Genomic DNA, 16,222 nt, shown 5'->3' with positions numbered 1-16,222 from the left:
ATGGGGGCCAATACTGTACATACAGTACTGCATATATAAATTCCAGTGTAATCTGTACGGTAATACATGGTTGCTTATTGCCATCATACTGGTAGATCAGCCGATATCATCGTGCATGCGGGACAACGCCGCTGCAGGGATTCGCTTCCTTTGGCTGTTTCTGTTTCTTTGTCTCTTGTCTTTCTTGTCTTTCTTCTTTCTTGTCTTTCTTCTTTCTTGTCTTTCTTCTTTCTCCTTTTTTCCTTTCTTTCTCCTGTTCAGTGTTTACTGTCCCTGTTTACTTCCCTGTCCCCTCCAGATGGCCATTCAGTCAAAACCCCCCGGCCAGCCAAACGATGCGCCAACTGACACAGAAGACAACAACGACAGCAACGACAGCAACGACCAGAACGCAGAGCAATCTCCTGCCCAGCCCAAGAAATCATGGCGCTTTTGGGCCGTCTTCCCAGCGCTCTGCGTGACGACCTTCCTGGCCGCCCTGGACACGTCCATCCTGTCGACGGCGCTGCCCACCATCGCCCTCGACCTGCAGGCCGGCGAGCTGTACATGTGGATCACCAACTCGTACATTCTGTCGTCGACGGTGGTGCTCCCTCTCTTCGGGCAGACGGCCAACATCTTCGGCCGCCGCTGGATGATGATCAGCTCGGTGGTTGTCTTTGCTATTGGCAGTGGCATGGCCGGCGGTGCTAATAATATCAGCGCCATCATCGCCGGACGTGCTATCCAGGGCATCGGCGGCGGTGGCATCAATGTGCTTGTTGATACTGTGATCTGCGACCTCGTCCCCCTCCGCCAGCGAGGCCAGTACGTCGCCCTGATGGCCTCCGTCTGGGCTGTCGGTACTACTATCGGGCCAGTTCTTGGTGGTGCCTTTGCCCAGCACGTCTCCTGGCGCTGGGTCTTCTATATAAATCTCCCCCTGTGTGCTGTCTCTCTCATCCTGCTCATCCTCTTCCTCCGCGTCACCCACCCCCCCAGACCCCCTAATACCTCCATCTGGACGCAGTTCACCCGCGTCGACCTCCTCGGAAACGCCATCCTCACTACTGCTGTCGTCGCCATCCTGCTCGCCCTGACCTGGGCTGGAAGCGCCTACCCCTGGTCCTCCTGGCGTGTTCTCGTCCCTTTCCTGCTCGGTCTCGTCGGCGTTGCCCTCTTCCTCGCCCACCAGGCCTCACGCTTCTGCCCCGAACCCTCCATCCCGCTAAAGCTCTTCAAAAGCTCCACCGCCATCTGCGCCCTCTGGATCGCCTTCCTCCAGAACCTCCTCCTCTACTGGATCGGCTATTTCCTGCCAGTCTACTTCCAGGCCCTCCGCAACCTCTCCGCCACATCCTCCGGCCTCGCCGTCCTCCCCATCACCGGCGCAATCGCCCCCTCCGGCATCGTAACAGGCATCCTCCTCGCAAAGACAGGGAAATACCGCCCCTTCCACTTCCTCGGCGCAATCCTCATAACCGTTGGCGTTGGTCTCTTCTCCTTGCTCGATGATAAGTCCCCCGCCCGTGAGTGGGCCGGCTTCCAGGTCCTGTACGGTATCGGCTCTGGTATGATCTTCTCATCCACTCTCCCGCCCATCCAGGCTGTTCTCCCTGAATCCGACGTCGCCACAGCCACTGGCACATGGGCATTCATGCGCAGCTTCGGGTGTATCTGGGGGATCGCAATCCCGACTTCAATATTCAACACGCGCGTCCAGGCCGGGTTGAGCCGCGTAAGTGACCCTGTCATCAGGGCGATGCTAGGCGGCGGGGGCGCGTATGCCGTTGCGAGTGAAGGCCTGGTGCGCAGTTTGGCGGATCGGCCTGTGCTACAGGGCGAAGTGCTGGGGCTGTATCAGGATGGGCTGCGGTGGGTGTGGTTGATGGGGATTGTGTTTGGGGCGCTGGGGTTTGTGCTGGCGCTGCCGGTTAGGGAGGTTGGGTTGAGGGAGGAGCTGGAGACGGAGTTTGGCTTGCGGGAGAGGAGGGAGTAGACTGTATATTTTCAATAATTTTAGATAGCTAGTAGACTGCCCATAGCCCTAGGTAATTAATTAACTTAAACCTTGGGGCAGGTTTGTACTCCAGTTATAAGCAGGCGAAGACTAGCTACTTTCACTATAACAGTCCTGCTAGAGTATTATACAGGTAGGCCCTGCTTCTTTCCAAGCATACGTGTTTGTCATATTATATTTACAAACTCTCTTGATAGATATAATTCCCTGCCTCCTGAGGCAGGGTATTATAGGCCTACTATTACTATATTTCCCACTAAGCTATAACTCTAGACATAACAAGGCCTACAGGATATGCATTCACGAGCAGGCGCTTACACGATACCCACGGCCAGCAGCATCAATGCGGCCTCGACTTTCCGGAAAACACAGAATTCGTACCACGCACCATATATTCCACTGTTTAGATGAAGTCAGTACATACGACCACAGGGTGTGGAGAACAGGGCTTCCCGTCCGCTCAGCCGTACTTAAGCCACACGCCGGCTGGTTAGTAGTATGGTGGGTGACCACATGCGAATCCCAGCTGTTGTATGTTTTTGCTATCCAATTTTATTGGAGTGCAGTAGTAGCTTGCTCATCAAGCTGCAACGTAATGAGCTCGCATCGGCGAAAAATCTCTAGCGCTTCGTCCAAGATTTCCCGTCGCTCAGTCTCCGTCAATATCTTATCTGCCTTTAAGACCCGCTTCCTGAATTCCATCCTTACAGCGTCATCACCCTCGACACACCAAAATGAGAGTGGTGAAGGGAAGTTGGTCGGGTCCATTTCCTTTGGTGACAGCCCCCAGAACTCGGGCCCGGCCTTGAGGAGTTGACCCCGGATGAATCGCCCTCCGTTGAAGAGAGCCTGGTACATGATCCAGATATATGCAACAAGTAGATGAGGGTTCTCCGGTATGCGCTGTTTGATGTATTGCCGGAACTCAGCGCCGGCATTGTCCTTCCCGGTGTCGAGACTGGCGAAACTGGGATCCAGCGAGTCAAGCGCGGCAAAGTCAGACTCTAGGCGTCGGGTCCTGTAGAGTTCGGGCATGTACAGAAACCGTAAGATGGCCTTGATCCTCTCCTCGTCACTGGAAAAGACCGTCGGGTCGTCACCGATCTCACTCGCGGTAGGCCAGTCCGCGTAATCGCCGATGATGGAATGCCATATTTCTTCGAATCCAAGGTAGATCTGCGCGTATCGGGAAAATCCTAGACTGTAAAGACCGGATGTATTCGCTTGGGGCGGCAAACATAGGGGTATGCGAGCGGTATTCAGGTGGTTTACCACGCCATGTGGTTCTCTGTCCGGGTTAATGTTCGATCGATGTATGTCGGAAACGGAATGGGCTTACTTGATGGTAGCTTTGATTCGCGAAGCCAAGTCGAGGTTGGCTTCAGCCATGGTCGTTATGGATAAGTGTTGAATGTGGCTAAAAAGTGTTGAATTGGAAAAAGAGAAGAAAAGGGAATTGCTCTGAAGATGGCGTGTCTAAAGTATGTAACCTTGGGTCGTCCCGTTTGCGTCGACTTCACATTCTTTCATTGTTTTGTCTGTAATCAACCAATCAACCCGCGTACGAGACAACAAAGAGTCAGCCGACACATTCATAATGAAGACTTTCTCGATTGACTAATCGTATTTTGATGGCAAATTGATGGAAGAGAAGTTTAATATAGGCAATATACAATCTTGGTAGCCTGGAGTGCTGGATTACTTAATCGGGCCCATGGCCGAGTCCGCCCACTATACCCGATCAGGAGAAAGTCACGAAATACGAGGCTAAGTCTGCGATGGATCCAGATAGTGCAGAGTGGGTGGATTATAAGGAGTCGAGGGGAGAAGGGAATCAGATTCTTTAATTTTGTTTTTTATTTCGTTCTATTTTTCTCTCGTACCTCGCTTCATTATTATTGCTCGCAACGATGTCCGGCGGTTTCGACAATTGGAAGCCCTACTTCTACGACCCCTCCATGGCGGCGGCGGTCATCTTCATCATCCTCTACGGAATAGTGACCGGCCTGCATACCTACCACCTGTTCCGAACGAGGACATGGTTCTTCATCCCTATGGTGCTTGGAGGATACTGTCAGTTTCGATCCCCGCCCTTTCCAGAGGCTCCAAATACCGTATGAAACACTTCTGACAGAAACAGTCGAGTTTATAGGATACATTGGCCGCGCGCTATCGGCATCCCAGACGCCTGACTGGACGCTCGGACCCTATATAATGCAGAGCGTTCTGCTCCTTGTGGCACCAGCGCTTTTCGCCGCAAGTATCTACATGTACCTGGGTCGGCTCATCGTTCTCGTACGCGGCGAGAAATTCTCCATAATCCGGGTCGGGTGGATGACCAAGATATTCGTTGCTGGCGACGTCCTCAGTTTCTTGATGCAGTCCTCGGGTATTATACGGATTCACGCTCGTGTTGGACGAAACATATGCTAACGGTGTTTTAGGTGCTGGGATCCTCGTAACAGACTCGCAGCAGATGGGGGAGAATATCATCGTGGGCGGTCTCTTCGTGCAAATCGCTTTCTTCGGCTTCTTTGTTGTCTGCTCGTTCATATTCCAGCGACGGATCAACCGCCACCCCACTGCGCTCGGAACCGCTAGCACGACGCCTTGGATGAAGCATATGTGGGCGCTCTATGGCTCTAGCATCCTGATTTTGGTCCGATCTATATTCCGTGTTGTCGAGTATCTCCAGGGTTGGGATGGCTATTTGCTGCGGAACGAGGCTTTCATATATGTGTTTGACGCGCTGCTGATGTGGCTGGTGATGGTAATATTCGTGGTTGTCCATCCAAGCGAGGTGAACTGTCTCTTGGGTCGTGGACGCGTTATGACGACCAAGGGAGGGTTGAGTATCAGCGAGGTTACCGTGTGATTAGTAAGGAGTGTATATATCGATATAGAAATAGACCAAGATTTCTATCCTTTGTCAGAGAGTGTTCAGGCCATGCGTTCAGGCCATGTTATTAAGCCTTTTGAAAGTGTCTCATCGTTCTATCCCAGAATACTGTTTCCCGAATACCTCTTCCATGCACCCCTGGATTAATGGCCGCCAATGGTCATCCAGAGTATACCATATCTCCTGCACAACACGCCTGGCCCATTCGGTACCAAACCATATGTCTTGGTACTGCGGAAGCAAGGCACAGAAATAGGCTAGAATCGCCAGTGCCAACGGCCGACGATCCCGAAGACGATCCAGAAAGGCGGATTGTAGTTTGATCACCCAGCGGCATGCGAGCGCGAATCCCAGGCCTGCATGGACAGCTGCCATGAGCTCTGCCAAGTGGTCAATTGCCTCCTGATATAGGAACGAGTCATGGAGAATCGGGTCCTGCCGAGTACATGTTTCATTGGCCTTGTGCAGTTGTTCAACTGCAGCTTGAGCTTCGCCCGGAAGAATAGGCTCGTAGTCGTTCACTTCTCGTATTGGCGCCCAAACTTGATCGTCGAAAATAGTGCTCATTGCTCGACTCAGGACCTGCTGCACACCACGAGCCAGCACAAAGGCCTGCACCAGATCACCAACCGCAGTGGCACCTGGATCCGGAGTGCGCGGGAAGCCAAAGGCGTAGAGAACTGTAATACTAGCAAAAGCAAACATGGCCTTGCCGTTGTGAGAGTTGATATCGCCGAGCTGTTCGCGGAAGAGCGCCAACGCCTGGTCTTGATGTGAAATAGCAATTTGGAGGTAGTCCCTTTGGGCGGTGTCTCCTAGGATGACTGGTGATCGTGTGCATGCGATGTGTAGGGCTGACAGGGCGAGAATGCCGTGCATGAGAAACGGATACGCGAGAGCTTCGGCGGGGACATGGGTGCGCCAGATGGCCTCGGTTTGCTGGCTTCGTGTAAAAATCGTATGGGTTTCGTTTACCCAATGTAACATTAGTTCAAGGTCGCAGATGTTTAGAGGAGGTAGAGATGCATCGCCATTGTTTGCGCTGGCGGTGCTGCGAAATTGGCCAAGCAGGCTAAAGTCCGGGGATGGCGGTGCTTGTTGTCGGTCGGAGAGGGGACGCGGGGAACGCGAAGGCTCGTCGGTCATCCACCGAAGCGGCCCGGACGAATCGTACTCGCATTCAGTCTGACGGCGGGCGCAATTGGCACAAACCGGTCGTGATTCATCGCACTGGGAGGGACAATAAATGAGGAAGAGCAAAGCAAGCGTAGGGCTGGATGGCTGGGAGGGATTGAGGCCAGCGGGGGGAGAGAGGGGGCCGCAGGGTGCAGGGAGAATTGGGCGGGAGGTGATGATGGTACCTTGACTCGACGTCGCTTGCATTCCAGACAGCCATGGCGGGATTTCTGGTGAGACCGTCGTTGGGCCATGAGAGGGCTGTCGCAGGCTCAGGCAAATAAAGGAGTTGGACCGGCCGGCGCTCTCGTCCTCATAGATCCGGGAGCTTCGTGAAGGATCAGGTTAGTGGGAGTTAATATAGCCAAGGCTGGCGCCGCTCTAGGCTGCATCATTTCTTAGCGAACTACTCTATGCCAAACACCTCCGTAGGGCCAGCTTCGTTACTAGTTTGACTCCAATTCCCCTGAATATTCGAAAACGCTAATGGGTATATAAATATTCAAAATAATATACATCGCGGTCGCTGCCATTCTCAGCCGCCGCCGTCGCCTCCGCTGGCGCCACCACCTCCTCCCTTGGCCGCCCTTCTCCGTCGGGTTTTCTCATAGATAGCGAGGATGGTGATGAGAACCATGAGGTCGAAGTCAGGCCCGTATCCACTAGCCACCTGGAGCTTGCCATTTTTCCGAAAGCTCTTGAAGCCATTGCTTGTAAAGATTGCCGCAATTTGCCCGGTCAGCTCGTCAACAAGCTTGAAGTTGCGCATGCTCAAGGCCGACGGTGTCTCGCCCTCCACGGCCTGAGAATGAGTTCTCGTCCAGAGGAACCACCGCCGTTCAGTCCCACCGCTGGGCGAAGGAACAGACATTGACCAGCGGTACTTGGAGTGGGCGAGGTTTTGGCCTTCAAGATCTTCCCAGATCATGTCTCCCGCACGGTCCGGGTCTCCTAGGCCGACTTTGTATTGCTGTGAGAATTTCATGAACTTGCAGACGCCTGCTACGGGCGCTTTGTTGTTCTCACCCGCATGGAAGGTGATGTCGGGTTTTTTTGGTGTTAGGTGAGAATTGTACACGTAATAAAGCTGGTTTTTATTGGCGTCCATCACACGGTAATCGTACCGGATGGCGCTATGGTAGATGTGGTATAGACGCGACGAGGACGACTCGAGGTCATTGCTTGGAGGATGTTCGGAAGCTGAGCTCCCTGACGATGGTCGCATATCAACATCTGACGTTTTGACGTGGTTGGTGCGAAATGGATTGGTCTCTGGAAAGTTGGAAGTCATGTTTGCGATCCCTTCATTGAGTGGAGGATCTGGTAATGTTGGTGATGGAGGAATAGATAACTTTCAAGAGGGCATCCTCCGTCCTTATATACTTTTTCCTCCTCGTATCTCGCCATGCTTGGGTACAAGGCTGAGCCGGTCGATCTCCTCCACTTTCGATGGCCCTTTTCCAGATGCGAACTGTTCGTCCATGGGCGAAGCCGTGAGGGTCCTTTTTGGCCTGCCATTTTGGTGTTCTGTCCAATCAGACGGCCCTTTGAATACGAGCACCTCGAACGGGCTAGCGTGCAAGTCAGCTGATGAGACCCCTGGCCTTTGGCACAGCCTCAATAGACACCTTCTTTCCAGAACACCAGACCCGTGGATTTGGATATCTGTGGCAGTACATGATTTGATTCGCTGAAGGATCACGTAGACCTTTTGGGAAATACGAGCTCTACCTATGATGCCATTTTTAACCCACATCTAAAGCCTGCCCAGAGAGTTCACTGACTCCCACGACTGCCACATGGGAAGATATTCCCATAGGGATATCACGATTAGCTTCGCCGTTATGAGAGTAAATCCTGCGCATATAGGCTTGAGGAAGGCATATTATTCACTGCGCTCTGAATGACATTCACTGTCAAGTAACAAGTATACTACACGTGACATCACGTGACCGCCAAGGCTCCGCGGTCTCGAAGCAACCATCATAACACAGCGAAAAGTATGCGTGTTGGAGCTCCGCTATCAGCTTTTTTTTGTTAAGAAGAAACTCACGACCTCGTGGTGGAGTTTTCAGAATCTTGCAATCCATGGCACGTAATTAATCTACTTTCTCACCTCCTCGGCGTGTTCAACTTTAACACCCGCGTGGAGAGCGATTCTTTTCCGCGGTACCCAACTAGCAACCTTAAACTTCACGAACCAACGCTTTTAGGTTCATCATCCTTTCACAGGCCAAGATGAGCTTCTCATTCAAATTCGACTCGAATTTCTCTCCCTCGACCCCTGGAAAGTCACGAAACCCTCTTCGCAATGGCTCTTTGACTCCGGCTCAACCGCCATCTGCCACTAACTCTTTCACTCCGCAAGGACCTCCCCCGTCTACCATCTACGGAGGCTCCCAGATGAGCGCGCGATCCCCAGACAACTCTGGGAAGCCTATCTTCAGCCAATCTGAATTGCTGAACGACAGCATCTTCGGCTCCTCCGTCGACTCCCCCAATTTCGCGTCTCGGACAAAAAAGACCGCACCGGCGAAACCGTTCTCGGAATCCCTTTTTGACGTGTCTGCGGGTCCTCCTCGGTTTGACAACTCAATGAACTGGGGCGTGTCGAATGGTCCGCAGTCATCGCGGATGTCTGGAGGGCTAGGCTACGAGGAAGAAAACGATGAGCCGATGGAGGAGGAGGAGTATGAGGACGAGTTCATCGAAGAGAGCAGAAGAACTGCAGGATCAAGTGTGAACTTTTTCGATTCTCATATCAGCAACACCGCGCCCGCACCGGCGGCTTTACCACAACGCAAGTCGATCTACTCGAACCCTGAATATGCCAAACGCCCCAAACTTGACGAAAAGTGGGCAGCGCAGTCGCCTCTGCGCAAAACAAAACTCTCGCCGAAGAAGAATTCGCCGATGCCAGCCATTGTGCGAAATCTCGCGTCAAGAGGTGGCAAAGCAAAGGCAGGAGAGCCGGATGATTTTATTATTCAAACTGAAGATGAGATTTCCCGGATGTACGATGAAACAAGACAGGCACAGTACAACGACCAGTATACGCAGGAGGTTATCGGAAAGATCTGCGCCGCGCTATCCAAAGTGTGGTACAGCGCGCCTGCAAACAGTGATCCTTCCCGGGGAGGTGCAGGAATTGGCCCTGGAGACAATGCGGCGAATGCTACAAAGGCTGGCTTTTTGGGGTCGTTATTGCTGCAACTTCACCACCCACCACCCGCCTCTACCAAATCGGCCGGTTTCCCGAACAATTTTGGATTCGCGGCGCCCCGTTCTCTGGTATTTGGCAATCGTTCTGAAGCACCTGTTCCCCTTCCCAGAGTGCTCTTAGATTGGCTAGAGACGAACGATTCTCTGTTAGGTGACATTCAAGCCCTGGGACAAATCGCACCCGACCCAACCGCGTCTCCAAGCTTCTGGGAAATTGTCAATGCTGCTGTTTTACGAGGCCGAGTCTCTGAGGCAGCAAATCTTCTGCGATCTTCTGATTTTAACTACGCTCGTTCGGCGCTGGAGGATGGCTTACCACAGGCCGGTTACCGCGGAGCGCAGTTGCAAAACATTCAAAGATGCGTCAACAAGATGCTTCAAGTGTTGGAGTCTTGCCCCGGTGTCCAACATGATGACTGGGATGTTCGTGGCGCAGAATGGGCACTGTACCGAAAGCGAGTTCTGACCGCCGTGTCAGACTTGGAGGAATTTGCCGAAGGAGATGACCAGCCAGCACCAGCGCCGGCAGCGATGGGCAATCCATTCCAAGCCGTCAATTTCGGGCTGGGCCCAAATCCCAATCAGGGGACTTCATTTACCGAGTCTGCGCGCATGGCCGAAAGTCGGGTGCCGTGGACCATCTACCAGAATCTACGGTCGATGTACCGAATTCTACTCGGAGACCCGGCCGCTGTCATGAATCATTCGCAGGGCTGGGTTGAAGCAACGATTGGTTTAACTGTCTGGTGGGACGGCGAAGACGACGAAGAGGCCGCCAACGGTAGCGCTGGCAACTTTCTACGTAACCGTAGGTCTGCTACACGTTCAGACCCATATCTTCGCCGTTTGAACCTGGCTTTTAGAAGCGCAACCGACACTGGGGGCAACCAGGGATTCCGCATCAACGCGCTCAGCCCACTTGAAGTTGGGTTGGGGTCCGTTTTTGAGGGTGACGTTGAGGGAGTGCTAGAATTATTGCAGACCTGGTCGCTCTGTGTGACTTCAGCTGTGGCGGAGGTGGCATCCGTTGGTGGCTGGCTAGACGTGAAGAGCAGTGGTAGTGCACCCCCTGGGCTGAGTGAGGATGACCTGATGGTGCTTTCGTACGGCCAAAACGATAATGCATCTACGCGAGGGATCAATAGAGACGATGTGCTTAGCGCATACGCTACAGGTCTATCTGAGAAAGAGACTATTAGGAATGCCACCGGATCTCGGAAAGGATGGGAGATTGCACTCGAAGTGTTGAGCAGGCTAGATGACAACCAGAAGATGCAAAAGAGTGTCTCAGAATTGCTAGACAAACTTCCGCTCGACACGGCGGAACAGATGGACAAGGTTGTCCTATTGTGCTCGGAACTGGGGCTGGACAACGAAGGACGACGAGTTTCAGAGGTAAGTCGCGCACCAAGGCATACTGGAACGTGATGTTAACTTTCCCAGCGCTATGGGGACCTCACTGTTTCCAACTCGGAAGAATATGGGCTGGCATTGATTTGCTATGCTCGTGCACACAACCGCCGCAAGGTCAAATCTGTAGTCGACCTGCTCATCTCGTACAGTCTCGTCCATTCTCGGGCGTATCCTGCCTCGGCAGACCTGGATGAGCAGCTGCAGGCGTTGATTCGGGAACCGAAAACGTGCCTGTCAGCAGTCGCAAACGTAGACGAAGACGCTGCTTCGATCCTACAGTTTTACTTTAGTGGATACGCGACCCTGCGGCGGTTCTACGAGACCCGTGACGAGGCGATTGGGCTTCCGCAAGGACAGAAGCCGCGCTACAAGCCACTAGCTAGACGTCGGGCTGCAGCACAGGCCCTGGTTGCGGTGATCAGCAGTGCTGCGGACGGCATCTACGGAGGACTCTACGATCCGGATCGCGATTCCGCCATCCAGGTGGACGGGCTGCTTGCTCTTCTCGGAGAGGCCCTACCTTTTATCCACCGTACGTACCCGTATTCCTCGTTTTGCAATACACCACTGACCACAGTAGCATCGATGTCTGTTTTGACGACCTCTCAGCAGTTTGCGGTACTGTCAGCGATTGAGGATCTCGAGACTGTTACACCTCGTGTCTACGCACAATGCGAGGAGTGTTTCCGATCGACACTGCTCGAGTACTACTCTAAGCACGGAAATTCCAGAAGGGCCACAGACTCATACGTGCAGCTGCCCTCACCGCGAGAACTACTGAAAAAGTCGGTGTCGTCGATGACGGGATCAAGCACCTTTTCACTCATCGGCAGCGACATGCGCACACAGTCGTTCTCTGGGTCTGGGGAGGGATCTGGCGTGCTTGTGCCTCGCAGCGAAGGGACTGCAGTACAGACCGAGCGGGAGTGGGACTGGCGGGCCGGATTGACGGAAGAGACGACGGGAGAAGACATCCTCCGGATGCTGCGGTTGGGACTGGCGAGCGGGCTGAGCTTTGGGGCCCTGGGGAAGGTGTAGTCTGCTTTGATTGTGTAGTATAGCTTGTCGTATTGAATTGCACCGTTAACTACGGGAGCGGAGTCAGCAGTTACCTAATCCATGAGATTTGCCACCGCGATGACTTATCCTTCAGCCTCACTGGCCGCAGCCTCCACAGCCACCAATTCGTCCCAGTGAATAATGGAGCCCCGGGCACTGGGCGGGCCCTGGCGGTCGCTGGGCGGTCGCTGGGTCAGCGTGAGTCAAGAGTTGCTAAGTTAAAACTGCTCTGAAACGTCTGGCCTGATCCGAGGTATCTACTGACTCCTGGGTGTCTGTCAGGCAGCGAGATTGCTGACCGGCGGAATGCATCGGAAGAGTCATCTACAGACCATGACAGCTGAAAAAGAAGCGCCAGCCGCAAGGCGCCGACCAAAAACCGGGACCATTGCTCCAATTCCCACGAAATGAAACTAATGTCGTGCCCCGGCCCAGCACACTAAGCCCTGTTTGTGGAAGCGCTGAATATCCACGCTTGGAGAACAGCGTTAGCCCGGCGCAAGGGCCAGTGCTGCAGTGGATCAGGCTGATCAATGATGATGGATGATGCGCCAGTTCAGCCCCGATCGTCACTCGACCTGATTCTCTTTCCAATTGTAGGCTTTGCAGCCTTACCACGAGTCCCATCTGTATGGCCTAACGAGTATCCGGGTCGGCGATGGCCGCCCGTTGAAACTCGTCTCCAGTCGCTCTCGTGGCTCGCCCGCCCTATGGGACCCATTCACCAGTTCCAGCCGTTACGCCGGTGATCCTTTGCTGGGTTCGTAGCTGCTCTGCTGGATCCTGCAGCCATGGGCGCATGCATGGGGGGAGCTTTGTCATGGCACGAAAAGGTACGACCCGACTAGAATAGGTGTCAACGACAGGCGTCCACCGGCTATGATTTGACGATTATTGCTTTTTTCTTTCTTCACCTCATTTCCTACTTGTGCTCCCTTGCCGGTTTCGCTTCCTGAAGGAGAGATATCGGGGTCCTCTAGGGCTGGACATGGTGCGCCTGAAGAGCCAGGTTTGTTTCTATAAGAGTTCAATGTGCCCGCTGGAGCTTCGGATATCCACACTCACTACTCATTCCCTCTCTTAGTTCTCTTCTGCTTGCTTCTTTGCTTGCTTCTGCTGCGTGTTTCTGTTCTCCTTTCGCTTGCGAACCTTTTACCTCACCACCACATCGAAGCTTTTGACAAGCCGTCACAATGTGCTACCAACTCGTCGAACGCTACTCCGTCTGCGGCTGTCTATACTTCCAGCACGCCATTGATCCCTGCACGGCATACGGGCAACGCGGTCACCAAACACAAGAGAAGACCGTGCTGGTAGGCTACGCCTGCCCGAAGCATATGGCACGACGAAACAGCAATTCCTCATGTGCGAGTTCACGATGAAGCCTCGCATCGCATTGCATCGCATTGAATCCGCATTGCAGTCGGTTTCGCATTTGATTGAAGCGCAACTACTCTTTTCTTCGCCTGCTTCTATTCTCGTCTGTTACGCTCGGATATCCCATTCAGTCTTTGTTTTTTTTTTGTTCTTTTTTTTTTCGATTCCGTTCGATTCGATGTCTGCCGGCCAGAGCATTATCCTGTCCTTTTGCGTATTCGTTCTGGAACGAAAATGCGAACATCTCGGCTGTTCTTGGCTTGTTCAAGTGAGGATTAAGGAGGAGGAGGAGGAGCTGTTGACAGCGTTGTGAGCATGAGGTACGATTGGACGAGCGATGGGCCATGTCTTCAAGAATATACAATACAGAGTAGATCTCTTAATATTACAGCAATCACAAGATTATATCCAAGATGAATATCGGGTGTAGCTTGGAGCCAAGCTCGGCTGACCGAATACGAGCGTTCCAAGAGTCATCGCCATATAAAGTCGTCACTTTTTCTTGTCGTCTTTCTCTTGCTTCCCCTCCATCTTCTGGCAATTTTCTGCCAACTTTTACAATGTCCTTTCTAATACGAGCACTGCGCATCTTCAAAGACGCCGTTTTCACTCCCTCTCTCCCCCTCCGCACCCGCGCTCTCCTCCTCATCCTCCAACCCATCACTCTCCTCACATACACCATCGAATGGGCCGTCTCGCGCAAATTCCCCCATTCCAGCGAGATCCGCATCCCAATAAAAGGAACCCGAAAATCAGGGCATACCCTTCGAGCTGTAGTCTACACCCCCAAACCAAATCCCAAGTCCCAGGTGCCTGTATCTGCATCTCCCCAACCCCAGAAAGTCCCACTACACCTCAACATCCACGGCGGCGCATTCCTCGGCGGCCTCCCCGAGGGAAACGCACGGTTCTGTCACCGGTTAGCCGAGAAATCCGGCGCCGTGGTGGTCTCAACCTCGTACCGGTATGCGCCGGCGCATACCTTCCCTGCCTCGCATGAGGATGTGCGTGACGTTGCAGAGTACCTGCTGCAGAATGCCGAGAGGCTATGGGGTGCTGACCCGGCGGTGTTCACCGTCAGTGGGTTTTCGGTTGGTGGGAATCTGGCATTTTCTGTTGCGCAGGAGTTATCGGGTTCTGGTGCGGTGAAGGGGTTGGTTAGTTTTGAGGGGGTGGTTTGTTTCCCCTCCCTTATTTATATATATATATATATATATTATTGCTTAAGGATGGTGGCTAATGAATTAAAGGTCGACTTCCGCCTCCCACCCTGGGACAAGCCCAAGCCGCCTGACTTCCCAGCGGTGGATCCCCTTGCTATCCTGCAGCCGCTGTTTGATGCGTATGCTGGACCGAACAGAGCGAGGGACATGGGGAACCCGCTTCTACATCCTACATTGGCGGACCTCAGCGTGCTGCCGCAGAATGTGCTCTTTGTTGTTGGGGGAGCGGATATCCTGCGGGATGAGACGGTGAAGATGGCGGAGAGGTTGGAGCAAGAGGCGGAGGCTAGTAACCGGGAGAGGAAGATTGACACGCCAGATGAGGCAGATGGAACAGCCACTGTTGTACGAATGAATGTGGTGGAAGGGCAGATTCATGGGTGGACCGAGTGTGAGTCTATACATCTATTCTGCCCCTGATAACTCTGATCATAATAACCAATGCATGATATAGTGCCGTCTTTTGCAATTGACGAAGCTCTCCGGACGAAAGCATTTGATGATGCGATCTCATTTCTACGTGCTGTCCATCGCGCTTATGGATTCGTTGCGTGAGCTGGTCTGGTAACTTCGGAATCTCCTTTCTTGTACTATACTATATACCAAACAGTCCACTCCCATCCAGACAGATTAAGCCCAGATAACCCTCTCTAAGAACTCAAACCCCCTTCTCGAAACCTCCCAAGCCCTACTCCCCACCTCCATCCCCATCGCAAACGTATGGTCCTCCCCAGGAACCTCTACAAGCTCACACTCCACCCCCTTCTCCTTCATGACCTCAAATAACTTCCTACTCACATCAACCGGGACCATCCTATCCGCATCCCCATGCACAATCGCCGTAGGTGGGAACCCCTCTTCAATCCTAGCAACAGGGTCAATCTCACAAACATCCCCACAAGCACTCGGGAAGATAGCATCGAGAACCGTCCCATTCGCAATCTGCGTCAGCGCAAATGCATCCCGGGGACGGCTGAAATCTGGTTTATTAGGCGCGCTCTGGCCCTCGCTCTGGCCCTCGAGTGATATCCCGCTTGTCGTGGGGATCGGAAACTCGGTATACACCCTTTGCAGGAATTCTGGCGCGAATCCATCACCTGGGAGCTTGGATTTGACGTGCGGGAGGGGAGCGTGCCAGAATGGATGTGTGAAGTGCACTGCGCCGTAGAAATTTAAGATTGCACGTGGTGGACGGGGGGTATCGTAGCCCTAGGCTGGTATCAATGATATTAATCAATTATTAGATAGGGGAAACAAACCAAAGCCAAAGCCAGGAACCCACCGCTGCTCGTCCCAAATGCCATAACGCGGTCCGTATCAGTTTTATACTTATGTTCGCCCTGTTCCTGTTTCTCTAGGAATTTATCTAGACTTCCGTCGTATATCCAGCCCAACAGGTCTCTTATATCAGCCATTGCGCCGCTCCGCACGTCAATGCCCGGGCAGAGTCTGTGGTTCGGACATAGCACGATCCAGCCGCGGGCGAGGCAGTCGGTGATTTGGGGCATTGACACCATGCTGCTGTGCCCGAGCATGAAGGCGCCGCCGTGGATGTTTATTACTTTATTTATATTTTTTTATTTAGCGAAAGAGATCAGTTGAGGCGTGGAGTTGGGCACGTACGGACTGGGTAGAGGCCATTATTTGATTGAGAGGGTGGATGTTCTGGGAGGTAGACGTCTGTTGTTATTGTGGAGGAGTTGATTTGCTTGTAGACTGTTGTTAGAGGAGGCATTTTGTAATAAATACTACGGTGATTAATGGGCGAGGATGAAGGAGTGGAAGGGAAGATATTTAACTGTCGCGTCTCGGGTTTTCCGACGGATTGTCCGACTACGAACTACGATCAACTAC

At 53.0% G+C, this 16,222-nt stretch overlaps 9 protein-coding genes across 9 annotated transcripts; 5 read left to right on the top strand and 4 right to left on the bottom strand.

Annotated features, from left to right (window-relative positions):
- Nucleotides 1-158: 158 nt before the first annotated feature.
- ASPVEDRAFT_47817 (MDR family MFS transporter) lies at nucleotides 159-2,278 on the top strand. Its single transcript, XM_040813872.1, has one exon. It carries the CDS (start codon nucleotides 299-301, stop codon nucleotides 1,976-1,978), a length of 1,680 nt encoding a protein of 559 aa, XP_040674430.1. The 5' UTR covers nucleotides 159-298; the 3' UTR covers nucleotides 1,979-2,278.
- Nucleotides 2,279-2,551: 273 nt separating this feature from the next.
- Nucleotides 2,552-3,388, bottom strand: ASPVEDRAFT_34800 (biliverdin-producing heme oxygenase; the record flags this gene model as incomplete). The annotated part of the gene is made up of 2 exons (XM_040810893.1): nucleotides 2,552-3,287; nucleotides 3,339-3,388. 2 exons carry the CDS (start codon nucleotides 3,386-3,388, stop codon nucleotides 2,552-2,554), a joined length of 786 nt encoding a protein of 261 aa, XP_040674429.1.
- A 521-nt stretch (nucleotides 3,389-3,909) lies between these two features.
- Nucleotides 3,910-4,874, top strand: ASPVEDRAFT_144689 (RTA1 domain-containing protein; the record flags this gene model as incomplete). The annotated part of the gene is made up of 3 exons (XM_040808008.1): nucleotides 3,910-4,072; nucleotides 4,140-4,388; nucleotides 4,444-4,874. 3 exons carry the CDS (start codon nucleotides 3,910-3,912, stop codon nucleotides 4,872-4,874), a joined length of 843 nt encoding a protein of 280 aa, XP_040674428.1.
- A 111-nt stretch (nucleotides 4,875-4,985) lies between these two features.
- Nucleotides 4,986-6,339, bottom strand: ASPVEDRAFT_66554 (uncharacterized protein; the record flags this gene model as incomplete). Its single annotated transcript, XM_040815893.1, has 2 exons — nucleotides 6,260-6,339; nucleotides 4,986-6,128 (listed from the first exon to the last, which is right to left on the bottom strand). Exons 1-2 carry the CDS (start codon nucleotides 6,326-6,328, stop codon nucleotides 4,986-4,988), a joined length of 1,212 nt encoding a protein of 403 aa, XP_040674427.1. The 5' UTR covers nucleotides 6,329-6,339.
- Nucleotides 6,340-6,491: 152 nt separating this feature from the next.
- ASPVEDRAFT_47813 (uncharacterized protein) lies at nucleotides 6,492-7,552 on the bottom strand. Its single transcript, XM_040813870.1, has one exon. It carries the CDS (start codon nucleotides 7,363-7,365, stop codon nucleotides 6,610-6,612), a length of 756 nt encoding a protein of 251 aa, XP_040674426.1. The 5' UTR covers nucleotides 7,366-7,552; the 3' UTR covers nucleotides 6,492-6,609.
- A 537-nt stretch (nucleotides 7,553-8,089) lies between these two features.
- Nucleotides 8,090-11,967, top strand: ASPVEDRAFT_47812 (putative nuclear pore complex subunit Nup85). Its single transcript, XM_040813869.1, has 3 exons — nucleotides 8,090-10,691; nucleotides 10,740-11,241; nucleotides 11,290-11,967. Exons 1-3 carry the CDS (start codon nucleotides 8,313-8,315, stop codon nucleotides 11,745-11,747), a joined length of 3,339 nt encoding a protein of 1,112 aa, XP_040674425.1. The 5' UTR covers nucleotides 8,090-8,312; the 3' UTR covers nucleotides 11,748-11,967.
- On the top strand, nucleotides 11,905-12,929 carry ASPVEDRAFT_47810 (uncharacterized protein). The gene is made up of 2 exons (XM_040813868.1): nucleotides 11,905-12,777; nucleotides 12,853-12,929. Exon 1 carries the CDS (start codon nucleotides 12,305-12,307, stop codon nucleotides 12,515-12,517), a length of 213 nt encoding a protein of 70 aa, XP_040674424.1. The 5' UTR covers nucleotides 11,905-12,304; the 3' UTR covers nucleotides 12,518-12,777; nucleotides 12,853-12,929.
- Nucleotides 12,930-13,676: 747 nt separating this feature from the next.
- ASPVEDRAFT_180191 (putative lipase/esterase family protein) lies at nucleotides 13,677-15,118 on the top strand. The gene is made up of 3 exons (XM_040808856.1): nucleotides 13,677-14,320; nucleotides 14,396-14,759; nucleotides 14,823-15,118. The coding sequence occupies exons 1-3, from the start codon at nucleotides 13,706-13,708 to the stop codon at nucleotides 14,921-14,923; spliced, it is 1,080 nt and encodes a 359-aa protein (XP_040674423.1). The 5' UTR covers nucleotides 13,677-13,705; the 3' UTR covers nucleotides 14,924-15,118.
- On the bottom strand, nucleotides 14,999-16,103 carry ASPVEDRAFT_89873 (uncharacterized protein; the record flags this gene model as incomplete). Its single annotated transcript, XM_040818695.1, has 3 exons — nucleotides 14,999-15,577; nucleotides 15,628-15,929; nucleotides 15,992-16,103. 3 exons carry the CDS (start codon nucleotides 16,101-16,103, stop codon nucleotides 14,999-15,001), a joined length of 993 nt encoding a protein of 330 aa, XP_040674422.1.
- Nucleotides 16,104-16,222: the final 119 nt, after the last annotated feature.

Source organism: Aspergillus versicolor (genome assembly GCF_001890125.1).
Source record: "Aspergillus versicolor CBS 583.65 unplaced genomic scaffold ASPVEscaffold_16, whole genome shotgun sequence".
In the NCBI taxonomy this organism is placed as follows: Eukaryota; Fungi; Ascomycota; class Eurotiomycetes; order Eurotiales; family Aspergillaceae; genus Aspergillus; species Aspergillus versicolor.
The sequence above is the reverse complement of the archived record's forward strand: the minus strand, read 5'-3'. Positions and strand labels throughout refer to the sequence as shown.